Source organism: Lithobates pipiens, unplaced genomic scaffold (assembly GCF_037356315.1).
Source record: "Lithobates pipiens isolate NorthernLeopardFrog02 unplaced genomic scaffold, aLitPip1_a1.2 Scaffold_30, whole genome shotgun sequence".
In the NCBI taxonomy this organism is placed as follows: Eukaryota; Metazoa; Chordata; class Amphibia; order Anura; family Ranidae; genus Lithobates; species Lithobates pipiens.
In genome coordinates this window covers 54,420,840-54,433,980 of record NW_027507791.1, presented here as the reverse complement: position 1 = coordinate 54,433,980, position 13,141 = coordinate 54,420,840, and the positions used below count along the sequence as shown (strand labels likewise).

Here is a 13,141-nt window from a genome sequence, read left to right as displayed (position 1 = left end):
ACGGCGACCACAAGAGGGCGCCAGATTCCATAAGGAATCATAGGACCGCAGAAGGCCTCAAAGCCGCGGCCTAAATTTTCGGCCGCCGGCGGAACGGCCCGACGCGATCACGCTGGGGGGGTCCACAGACACAGGATACCCCCAGCTGTGCTGCCCCAGGCGCGAGGTCGCTATTTCTAGTCGCCAATGCGACCTGGCGACCGGGTTTTGTCGAGCCCTGCTTTAAATCATTCTTCCTTCTGCTGACCCCATTGACGAGGCACCATTCCTTTCACTAACAGTGGGGCATTATTCCTCCCATTGACACCAACGACAGAGCACAGTTACCGACTTTTGCTGGGGCATTTTCTACTGAATCTGAAGGACAGTAAACTGGCCCTTTGTTTATAAAGCTTGAAGACCCCTCTTCTACACTAACATGTGTGCCCACTATCAGCTGTATGCAGCCTCATCTACAGTCTACAGCACCTCGTTCCGACAACAGGACTGGAACTTCACACACCCAGAACAAAATTGAGTCTGGCTAAGAGCTGCTCAGCCATTCATAGGCTGCTTTGTATTCCCTAAATGAATACAAAGCTGCCTCCGATTGGCCGAGGCAGGTGGATAACATTATGATCCCCCAAGAAAAGGAAGCTTTGTATTCAGACAATAGCTGCCTATGAATGGCTGGGCAGCACTCAGGTAGACTTAATTCTGTTCGAGTGTGGGGAGTCTCCTTCTCACTGCCCGAACATGGCGCTGTGTACTGTATTTAGCCAAGGTTACATACAGTTTATACAGCACACCTGTTAAAGAAAATAGTTCATTTGGGCTCACACACAATTTGCATTTCTCCCATTGACAGTGGGCATTTCCCCAAAAAGCTCTAACATGTGCCTACATGAAGGGATAATGTTCCCTGTAATGCATAGTGTTGTAAACACACACAGTATTTTTTTTTTTCATTCAGATCACAGCTGACCTTATCAAAAACATTCAGTGGGCCACCCATTTACCTACAATTACTGGGGGAATCATAGGAAGAATCTGATTGGATGCTGACAATTTTGTGACATTTCATTAAGTTAGCCCATAACCTACATACCAGTCTAAATTGGCGCGCGCGCGTGCGTGCGTGTATATATATATATATATACACACCTTAGCTTGTAAGGGCAGAGACTGACATGAATATATAATAAATATGTAAAGTGTTCCATAAATCCATGCCCTGTAATAAAAAATACCAATCAATGGTTTGTTCCGTTACCTTGAAGCATTGTCACACAAGCTGTCCACATGAGCCACCTCATCCTCCTTCTGCTTCACCATTTGCTCCAGCTCCAACAACTGAGCCTTCCGCTGCTTCACAAACTCATTCTTCTCCACTTCTTTGTCTATAAACTCCTGAAGCTCTCTCATAGAGATGCCCAACTCCTCCACCACCATGTTCTCCAGATCGCTCACGTCGGATTCATCCATGGCTGCATTGAATCAAAGCAGAACATAAGTATAAAGTAGTGCAGGAAATAAAATTAATTTTTTTGTATTTTAATGTATTTTTAAAATTAAACTGAACACTAATGTTCTAAGTGTTGCTTTAAAACGGAGCTAGAATTACACTTGGCTGTCCGGGCGTAGTTGAGGTGCATCAGTGCCAACAGCAAGGAACCGTTTACATCCCAGTGCCGTCCCTCCCCCCCCTTGTGCTGGTGGCACAGGTGTAGTAGTTTACTAAAGGGTTCTTTAGGCTGGCCTATGGAGGCAGAAGCCTAGCTTAGCCCATAAAACACTCAAAGTGACTTTAATGGTGTTAAGTGTTCCACCACCAGATCTCCACATTGATAACAAAGGATCAACTAAATGTCCTACAAAGTCTTGGGCATGTAGAAGGAAATGCAGCCTGTACTGGGAAGGTCTATCCATTGCACTCTATCAGAATTGCCATTTTAATTCACACTCTTTTCTTGGTTATCAGATGGTAGGAAATTTGCAAACATTCATTACCTCAATTAAAGAGGAAGTAAACCTTGATGAGTTTACTTCCTCTTTGATTCCCTGCAAAGGTAAAGCATAATGGACTACTATGCATTGCACAGTAGTCCATTATGTGTCACTTACCTGACACAGGAGCCAGCGAAGTCACCGCTGTCCCCTGTAGTCCAGAGCATCCATCTTCTCGGTGGGTCTCGCTGCTCCACCGCTGTCATTCGGCGAAGCCGCGATGACGTCACTCCCGCGCATGGGAGCCGCCACTCGCGGGAATATCGCAGTCGACAGCGGTGCCTGTCTTTCGGCAAATATCTCCTAAACCGTGTAGGTTTAGGAGATATTTCTTTGACCTACAGGTAAGCCTTAATCTAGGCTTACCTGTAGGTCAAAGTTGGTTGCAAGGGTTTACAACCACTTTAACTTGAGTATCAAAATACGATAAAAGCACCATAAAAGCATACCCAAGGGCATGGATCCCCAAAGGATGGCTAAATCAATACAAGGAACTTCATCCAAATGCTTTCAGAGATGTCCTACTGTGTGGGGCCACTTCTACACATCTGGTGTAACCATCCGAAAATTAAGCGTTTTATATCGGGTTTATCAACTTGTCTACACAGTTTGGGTAGAAGCATTCAGATCAATTGCTGCGAAGAATTACTAAATCTTAAAATTTCAAGGCTGTACCTGAACACAGTTTGACCTTATCACATTTAAATTTACAGCAACAAAACCAACCATGGCCAAGGCTTGCAAGTTGGCTCTCATGATCATTTTAGAAATTAAAAGAAGTTGTGGTACCAAGTGAACCAGTGATTAGAAGCCATACCGAGACTTTGGGCACAAAGTTCCATCACATCACATCTGAGACCCCTGGATCTTATATGCCCCAGGAGTAGGGATGAGCTCAGGCGTGTTCACATGGATCACATGTAGAGCCCGCCAGGAAGTGGGCGCAGCGCTGCGCTAATCACAGGCAGCGAGACATTGCCCGATCTCTGCAGCATCGGGGAAATGTCTCACTGCCTGTGATTAGCGCAGCGCTGCGCCCACTTCCTGGCGGGCTCAGCACGTGGTCCACGCGAACACGCCTGAGCTCATCCCTACCCAGGAGGTGGGGAGGATGTAGACAAATGTATGAGCAACTGACAGATCACAAGATCTAGGGTTTCCCCCGGGCAATTCCCCCACTTCCCCATCTCCCCACCCTCATCCTTTTATCCCGCAACCTCCCATTTCCCTTTACCGCTCCATTCCTTTTTTTTCTTTATTCATCACTAGTCTTCTCTTGGATGCCACTGTATTGTCATTACTATATTCCCATGCCTCTGTATTGTGATTCTTATACTCTTAAAAAAAAAAAAAGAAAAAAAAAAAAGAAAGGGATTGTGAAAGAAAAGTATAACTTCACCCATTACCAGGGCTCGACAAAACCCAGGTCAGCATGGCGTCAAGAAGTTTTGTGTTGGCACCTGGGGTGCTGCCCGAATTCTCCCCACACCCTGGATGTCTCAATAAAGAGAAACGGTCACCAAAAAACACCAATCACACACTTTTTATCCCTTATATGTGATGGAGAAAAATAAATAAATAAATAAATAAATAAATAGGAGGTGAGGGGTACTAAATAAAAAAATATATATATATATTTTTTTAAATGAAAGTAATGCCACGTACACGATCGGACTATCCAATGGGCTTGTTGTCGGAAAGTCCGACCGCGTGTATACTCCATCGAACATTTGCTGTCGGAGTTTCTGCACACAAATGTTTGAGAGTAGGTTCTCAAATTTTTCCCAAGTGTACACTAGTCCGATGCACAAAAGTCCACACATGCTCGGAATCAAGCAGAAAGGGACGGCACTGGCTATTGAACTTCCTTTTTATAGTCCTGTTGTACGTATTGTATGTCACCGCATTCTTGACGTTCGGAATTTCTGACATTTGTGTGACCGTGTGTATACAAGACAAGTTTGAGCCAACATACTTTGCAAGAAAATCCACGGTTTTGTTGTCGGGGAAAATCCGATCATGTGTACAGGGCATTACACTCAAGCACATAAAATCCCCCACATATACCCAAGTTCATCTTACATATCGCTGCACATGCCGGGATGAGAGCAATAATTCTAGCACCAGCATGACATATTAGGTATCCATTAAAGGGGATATACGGCTCCAGGTAGCAATTTCAAAAGATTCACCTACCCTGCACTGGGCGGGTGCTGGCTCTGTATGCAAGTGAACGAAAAAAAATCCGGATGAGGAGTACAAAGACAAGTGTGTCTTGCCTACAGTCAAGCATGGTGATGGGAGTGTCATGGTCTGGGGCTGCATGAGTGCTGCCGGTGTCCTATCACATATGGTCCCCAATCGGATAGTGTCCGCTGTGTACTGCGCATGCGCAGTACACAGCACACACAGATTCTGAAAATAGCAGAGAATGAACGGCGCCTGCACCGTGAGTCCAGGTTCTATCCCCACCATCCAAGTGCACAGGTTTTCCGAAGATTCATCTGCCCCATACTGCGCATGCGCAGTACGGGGCGGACACTATATGATGGCAGGACACCGGCACTGGGGAGCTACAGATCATTGAGGGAACCATGAATGCCAACATGTACTGTGACATAACTGAAGCAGAGCATGATCCCCTCCCTTTGGAGACTGGTCCGCAGGGCAGTATTCCAACATGACAACGACCCCAAACACACCTCCAAGATGACCACTGCCTTGCTAAAGAAGCTGAGGGTAAAGGTGATGGACTGACCAAGCATGTCTCCAGACCTAAACCCTATGGAAAATCTGTGGGACATCCTCAAACAGAAGGTGGAGGAGCACAAGGTCTCTAACATCCACCAGCTCTGTGATGTCATCATGGGAGGAGGGGAAGAGGACTCCAGTGGCAACCTGTGAAGCTCTGGTGAACTCCATGCCCAAGAGGGTTAAGGCAGTGCTGGAAAATAATGGTGGCCACACAAGATATTGACACTTTGGGCCCAATTTGGACATTTTCACTTAGGGGTGTACTGACTTTTGTTGCCAGCGATTTAGACATTAATGGCTGTATGTTGAGTTATTTTCAGGGGATGGCAAATTTACACTGTTATACAAGCTGTACACTCACTACTTTACATTGTAGACAAGTGTCATTTCTTCAGTGTTGTCACATGAAAAGATAGAATATTTTTTTTTTTTTTTTTTACAAAAACGTGAGGGATGTACAAAATAGAGGGAAAATTTACGTCATTTTTATATTATTGTTTTTACTAGAAAAGGCGGCGAGCTGCAATTTTTGGTGGGACTGCAACATTGTGGCAGAGAGATCGGACCCCTAACTGGTATTTTTGACACTTTAGGAACATTATTAGTGATCGGGGCTAAAACTATGCACTGTTATTGTACTAAGGACACAAATAAAATATTTACAAAACTGGAGGGGTGTACTCACTTTTGTGAGATCCTGTACATACACAGTATAGGATGGGTGCGAGGAAGCAGGAGACTCTTGATGCCAATAGAGCGGGCATGCATGCGCAGTATTAGTAAGGTGCCAGTATTCATGGAACATTTTGTCCCAATGCAAGAATCCACCTGACACATGCGCAAAGACAAAAAGGGCAGGAGGGGTCTGGGCGAGAGGAATCAGGAGACATTTAGTCCTGAAGCAAGAAAGCACCTGATGCTACAGTGAACACGCCCTGATCCAGAAGTTCAGGGAAGCGGCACTCTACGATCCGAAGTCGGCAGCACTGACGACTGCAAAATTGAATTGTCTGCACACACAAACGCTGTAAAGGCCGGTTCTTACTACACAAACAGCAAAACACAAACAAGAAGTGTTGGTTCTGGATGGAAGTGCCCTGTGTTTTTAAAGCGTAGGGAAGTACATTTTTCTCACAGCGGAACTTCACCCAAAACGGGAAGTTCTGATTTTTGCATCCTCCCCCCTCCTCTGCCACTTTTTTTTTTTGGTGGCGAGAACGAGTACCTGGTTTTCAAAAGGTACCCACCACGGCAATCAAAGCTGGAGTTTGCCCCGCCCCCCCCTCCCTTCCCGCAGCCTTCTGGGACACATCACAGGTACTAGGAGACTGCACGACCAATCAGGGCCCTTGGATTCCTATTGTATTGTAATTGTACTGTCTGCCCCCATGTTGTAAAGCACTGTGCAAACTGTTGCCACTAATTAAATCCTGTAAAATAATAAGTCGCAAAGCACGGCTCGCGCACGCGCAGTGGGAAACCAGCTGCAAGGCTTCACTGCAGGTTTCCCTTAGTTAAGATGCCGGTACTGCACCCCCCCCCCCCCCCCAAAGCCAATTGAAGAATCAGCTTGGGGTGCCGACACTGATGGATCTCTGGACAGGTAAGTGTCCACACATTAAATGTTAGCAGCTACAGTATTTGGGTATCTGGAGGGAGACTGGAGTGCCTCTTTAATTTTATTGAGCTGGAATGTGTAGAAACACGTAATGAATCAAGCTTAGGGTGAGCTCTGTGGTCCAGGGCAGAAGACATGGTGGAAAACAGGGCTGAAACAACTAAAACTATAATATAAATAAATAAAAAAAAAGGTATATATATATTTTTTTTTATTAATAATAATAATAATAAATATATATATATATATATATATATATATATATATATATATATATATATATATATATATATATATATATATATATATATATATATATATATATATATATATATATATATATATATATATATATAGTATTTTTTTTTTCATAAATCGTTTAATCGCCCAGTAACATAATGGAGTTATAACAAAACAAATAAATAAAATGTGCCCTTTATTAGTACAAAAAAAAAATAAAAAATAATCGCCACTGTAAATATTACTTTCACAGTGCTATCATTATAGCTACAGTTAAAAAAATAAATAAAAATTAACCCCTTACAGCATTATTTGCTTTTTTTTGTACTATAAAGGGCTAATTTTTTTTTTCAACCCCATTATGTCACTACACGTCTTAGACCTTGTTCACACTTATGTGTTTTTTTGGTGCTTTTTTTCAGAAACGCTCTACAGTTCATTTACATGGTTTCCTATAGGACACGTTCACATCTGTGCTTTTTTCAGCCTCTGCGTATTTGGAAAAGGGGCGGGGACTTTTTTTTTCTTTTTTCGGTTCAATATACTTCAATGGAGAAGCTGCAGAAAAGCATGTAGTGCGTTTTTGCAGCAATTAGTTTTTTTAATCTGCCCAACAACAAATTGTCTAAAAAAAAAAAATGCACAAAACTAAATCGCAGCAAAATCACATGTGCAAAACCGAAAACGCAAAAAGCACCGCAGAAACAGATGAAAAGCAAACTGCATAGGTGTGCACCGAGCTTTATGCTGGCCACACGGATACATTTCCAGACAAGAATATTCAGATGAAAAATCTTTGTACATTCGCTGAAAGAAAGAACGTTTGAAATTTTCACTTGTCTTTAATGAATGAAATTTTGGGAACGAAAACCACATACACTGAGAATTCCTTCCACCAAGAAGTTTTATTATTTCCAAATTTTTCCATCACTGTGCTTGAAAATGAACATCGATTTGACCCCACTAACGATTAGAAAATCGAACGAACGCTCTTAAAATGACATTTTCTTGAAGGAAGACATTGTTTTCTTTTAAATAAAAAATTTGATCTCAGAGTCTGATGACATTTACCATAATTAACCTTTAAGACCCCTTTCACACTGGAGCATTTTTCAGGCACTTTAGCGTTAAAAAAAAAAAAAAAGCACCTGTAAAGCGCTTGAAAGAAGCCTCATCTGCAATCCCAATGTCAAAGCCTGAGTGCTTTAAAAGCCCTTTCACAATGCCAGCGCCCGAAAAACGCTCGTAAAGCGCCGCTTAAACTAGCAGCGCTTTACCAGCGTTTTTCGAGCGCTTTTAACCCCTGCTAGTGGCTAAATAAATGGTTAAAAGCGCCCACAAAGTGCTGCTGCCAAAAGCACTTTGCAGGCGCTTTCCATTGATTTCAATGGGAAGGGGCGCTTTAGGAGCGTTGTATTCACCGCTCCAAAAGCGCTGCAAAGAAGCTGCTTGCAGGACTTTTTTTGATGCCCTGCCAGCGCAGCGCCTCAGTGTGAAAGCACTCGGGCTTTTACATTGGGATTGCAGTTGCAGCTTCGTTCAGGCGCTTTATTTTTTTTTTTTTTTAACGCTAAAGTGCCTGTAAAATGTCCCAGTGTAAAAGGGATCCAATAGTATATACGGTAGGGGTGCAATGGATCGGATCGTTCTTCGGATCAAAGTCACGGCTCAGATCATTTTTCGGATCAGCAAAAAAATAAATAAAATATCTCGTTACACCAACCGGCGTTATAGATTTCACAGTTATTTTCAATACAAAACTGAGCTTTTATGCTTAAAGCGGTTCTGCACCTAAAAAAAAAATATTAAAAGCCAGCAGCTACTAATATTGCAGCTGCTGACTTTTAATAAATTGACACTTACCTGTCCCAGGGTCCAGCGATGTCGGCGGCAGATGACGAGCGATCGCTCGTCTCGCTGCTGCCACCGCCGCCATCCTCTGTCAGGGAATCGGGAAGTGAAGCGTTGCGGCTTCACTGCCCGGTTCCCTACTGCGCATGCGCGAGTCACGCTGTGCGTCTCTTCTGGTCCCCGCTGTGTCCTGGGAACTGTGCGTTTCCCAGAACACAACGGGGGGGCGCATCTGCGGGGGTCTGCAGCAGTCTGTACCTGGAAGTGGGTGCAGATAGATACCTGCACCCCCCTCCCCCCTGAAAGGTGCCGATTGTGGCACCGGAGGGGGGGAGGGATCAGATTAGCGGAACTTCCCCTTTAGGGTGGAGAACCGCTTTAAATACAATATTTCTAAATCCGACGGACTGTTTAGATGTTACATTTTAAAAGCAGCAGCAAACCCGCTGACTTTACATGGTTGCTAATGTGACAGAACACCTCTGATTTTCACATTTAACCATTAGCAACCATGTAAGGTCAGCAGGTTTGCTGCCGCTTTTAAAATTTAACATCTAAACAGTGTGTTGGATTTACAAATACTGTATTTAAGCATATAAGTTCCGGTGTGTGTTCAAATAACTGTGAGATCTAAAACTCCGGTGGGTGTAACAAGATGTCCGCTTGCCCCCTTCTCACCATCATTACTGTGCAGGGGTGTGGGGTGTACCAAGATGGCCGCCGCCTTTCCTAAGCCACACGATCAGCGGAGTGCTCCGCAGATCACGCGGTGTGCCGATCCAAACAGGGTGACCCATTTGGATCACGGATCAGTGACGATCCGTTGCACCCCTAATATACAGTATATCTCTCTCCTCTAATAGTATATACAGTATATCTTATATACATTACAGGGTTGCACTGATACTAGTATCGGTTGCCGATACCGAGTATTTGCCCGAGTACTTGTACTTGAGCGAATGCTCCCAATGCTTCAGCCGATACCGGAAGTCAGTGGGTGGAGTGGGTGGGAGAAGGCGGAGCACGGCACAGTCAGAGTCCGGAGGCGCAGAGGAGGAAAGTAAGCCTGTGGGCAGAGGGGTGGGTCGCAGCCGTGTGCATCAGTGACCGTGCCGTCAGGATCGTTAATGGAGGTGACGGGCCGAGTCACCGTCAGAGGCTGTACACAGCAACGCCCATCTTGGTACACACTGAACTCTGCCTCAGTAGCCTGTAGTCACAAGGCGGCAGCGGACATCTTGTTACACCCAGCCCATATAGTTCAGTAACTATATGGGCTGGGTGTAACAAGATGTCCATTGCTGCATTCTGACTAGGCTTACTGAGGCCGAGTGCAGGGTATATCAAGATGGGCTCTTGTACTCACTCTGTCATCCCTTATAGTCGATTTTATTGTATCATGCCACCTACCTGTGCCCATAAGTGCAGCCCATAAGTGCCAGACATCAGTGCCACATATGATTGTCCATCAGTGCCACATACCAGTGCCCATAAGTGCTAGCCATCAGTGCCACATGAGTGTCTCAGTCAGTGCCATCTATCAGAGCTGCATATCAGTGCCAGCAATTAGTGCTGCAAATCTGTGCCCATATCAGTGCTGCAAATCAGTGCCACATTCGTGCCACCTGTCAGTGCTGCATGGCAGATGAGGTTTAATGTTGATAAATGTAAAGTTATGCACTTGAGGCCTAAGAATATGCATCATACATACTAGAGGAGTACACTGGGGGGGGGATCCATAGTAGAGAAGGACCGGGGGGTTTTGGTAGATCATAAGCTCAAAAATAGCATGCAATACCAAGCTTCAGTTTCCAAAGTGAGCAAAGTCCTTTCCTGTATTAAGAGAGGTATGTACTCCAGAGAGAGAGATATCATTTTGCCCCTTTACAAATCATTAGTAAGACCTCATCTGGAATATGCAGTTCAGTTTTGGGCACCAGTTCTCAAAAAGGATATCGGGGGAACTGGAGAAAGTGCAGAGAAGGGCAACCAAACTGATAAGAGGCATGGAGGAGCTCAGCTATGAGGAAAGATTAGAGGAACTGAATTTATTCACTCTTGATAAGAAGAGATTAAGGGAGATATGATCAACATGTACAAATATATAAGGGGTCCATGTAGAGAACTTGGTGTCGAGTTATTCACTGTACGGTCACCATAGAGCAGGGCTCGACAAAACCCGGGCGCCAGGTCGCATTTGCGACTAGAATTAGCGACCTAGCGCCTGGGGCAGCACAGCTGGGGGTATCCTGTCCCCGTGGATCCCCCCCGGCGTGATCGCGTCGGGCCGCGGGTAATTGAGCCCCCGGCTTTGAGGCCTTCTGTGATCCTATGGTTCTTTCTGGAATCTGGCGCCCTCTTGTGGTGGCCGTTGGAATTACAACCAGCAATGCTAATGGAGCTATCTCCTTCCCTTTACTAATTATATATATATATTTTTTTTTATTCTAACATCCTAGAGAGTAAAATGGTGGTCATTGCAATACTGTCTGTCACACCATATTTGCACAGCGGACTTACAAGAGCACTTTTTTTGGGGGAAAAATAATTTATTTAATAAAAAAAAAATAAGACAACAGTAAAGTTAGCCCAATTTTTTTTTTTATATCGTGAAAGATAATGTTACGCCGAGTAAATCGATACCCAACACGTCATGCTTCAAAATTGCGCCCGCTCATGGAATGGCGACAAACTTTTACCCTTTAAAATCTCCATAGGCGACGTTTAAAAGAATTCTACAGGTTGCACGTTTTGAGTTACAGAGGAGCTCTGGGGCTAGAATTATTGCTCTTACTCTACCGATCGCAGCGATACCTCACATGTGTGGTTTGAACATCGCTTTCATATATGCGTTCGCTTCTGCACGCAAGCTTGGCGGGACAGGGCGCATTTAAAATATATATTTTTTTTTTCTTATTTTAACTTTTATTTTTATTTTTTTCACTGTTCTTTTAAAAAAAAAAAAAAAAAAAGTGTGTCACTTTTATTCCTATTACAAGGAATGTAAAAATCCCTTGTAATAGAAAAAAGCATGACAGGTCCTCATATATGAGATCTGGGGTCAGAGAGACCTCACATCTCATATTTACACTAAAATGCAATTTAAAAAAAAAAAACGTCATTTTGAAAAAAATAAAACAAATAAAAATGTCCCTCTAAGAGCCATGGGCAATGACTTGGAGACAGGTGGGGGGCTGGGGGCTATCTTCCCCTCACTCGTCTCCATGTCAGGCCAGGGATCGTCGTCACGGACCTGGCTCCTAACTTTTTTAGCTGGCTCCTAGATTCCAAGCAAATTTGTCAACCCCTGCCATAGAGGACAAGGTGGCACTCTACGCCTAGAGGAAAAGAGATTTCATCTCCAAATACGGAAAGGTTTCTTCACAGTAAGAGCTATGAAAATGTGTAATAGACTCCCTGCAGAGGTGGTTCTGGTCTGCTCAGTAGTTTGCTTTAAGAAAGGCCTGGATTATTTCCTAAGTGTACATAATATAACTGGCTACTAACATTTATAGGTAAAGTTGATCCGGGGAAAAACCGGTTGCCTCTCGGGGGATCAGGAAGGAATTTTTTCCCCTGCTGTAGCAAATTGGATTATGCTCTGCTGGGGTTTTCTGCCTTCCTCTGGTTCAACTGTGGGTATAGAATTGGGTATATAGGATTGTATGATTTTTATTTATTTTTTTGTGGTTGAACTGGATGGACTTGTGTCTTTTTTCAACGTAACTATGTATACCAGTGCCCATAGGTGCTAGCCATCAGTGCCGCATGAGTGTGTCAGTGCCACCTATCAGCGCCAGCCATCAGTGCTGCATATAAGTGCTCCAGTGCCACCTATCAGTGCTGCAAATCAGTGCCAGCCATCAGTGCTGCAAATCAGTGCCCATCAGTACGTGCCACCTATCAGTGCTGCAAATCAGTGTCACATATCTGTGCCACCTATCAGTGCCACATACCAGTACCACCTATCAGTGGCCATAAGTGCCAGCCATCAGTGCTCATCAGTCAGTGCCACCTATCAGTGCTGCAAATCAGTGCCAGTCATCATTGCCGCAAATCAGTGGCCATCAGTGCCGCAAATCAGTGGCCATCAGTGCCGCATATCAGTGCCAGCCATCAGTGTCCATCAGTAAGTGCAACCTATTGGTGCCCATAAGTGCCAGCTATCAGTGCTACCTATCGATGCTGAAAATCAGTGCTACCTATCAGTGCCCATAAGTGCCAGCCATCAGTGCTCATCAGTCAGTGCCACCTATCAGTGCTGCAAATCAGTGCCAGTCATCATTGCCGCAAATCAGTGGCCATCAGTGCCGCATATCAGTGCCAGCCATCAGTGTCCATCAGTAAGTGCAAACTATTGGTGCCCATAAGTGCCAGCTATCAGTGCTACCTATCGATGCTGAAAATCAGTGCTACCTATCAGTGCCCATAAGAGCCAGCCATCATTTCCGCATATCAATGCCAGCCATCAGTGTCCATCAGTCAGTTCCACCCATCGGTGCTGCAAATCAGTGCCACCCATCGGTGCTGCAAATCAGTGCCACCCATCGGTGCCAGCCATCAGTGTCCATCAGTCAGTGGTGCCTATTGGTGTCTATAAGTGCCAGACATCAGCGCCGCAAGTTACAGTTCTTCATAATTATAAAGAGGATATCATTAGTCTGTATAGTGCTTTGAAAACTGTCACTTGAC

The 13,141-nt window shown here is 44.4% G+C and overlaps 1 protein-coding gene across 1 annotated transcript in view; it reads right to left on the bottom strand.

Moving 5' to 3' along the window:
• SETDB1 (SET domain bifurcated histone lysine methyltransferase 1) overlaps positions 1-13,141 on the bottom strand; it is a gene marked incomplete in the record, with an annotated part of 81,304 nt that overhangs the window by 61,394 nt on the left and 6,769 nt on the right. Inside the window, 1 exon segment of the mRNA XM_077464241.1 lies at positions 1,253-1,466. Coding sequence (XP_077320367.1) covers positions 1,253-1,464 — 212 coding nt within the window.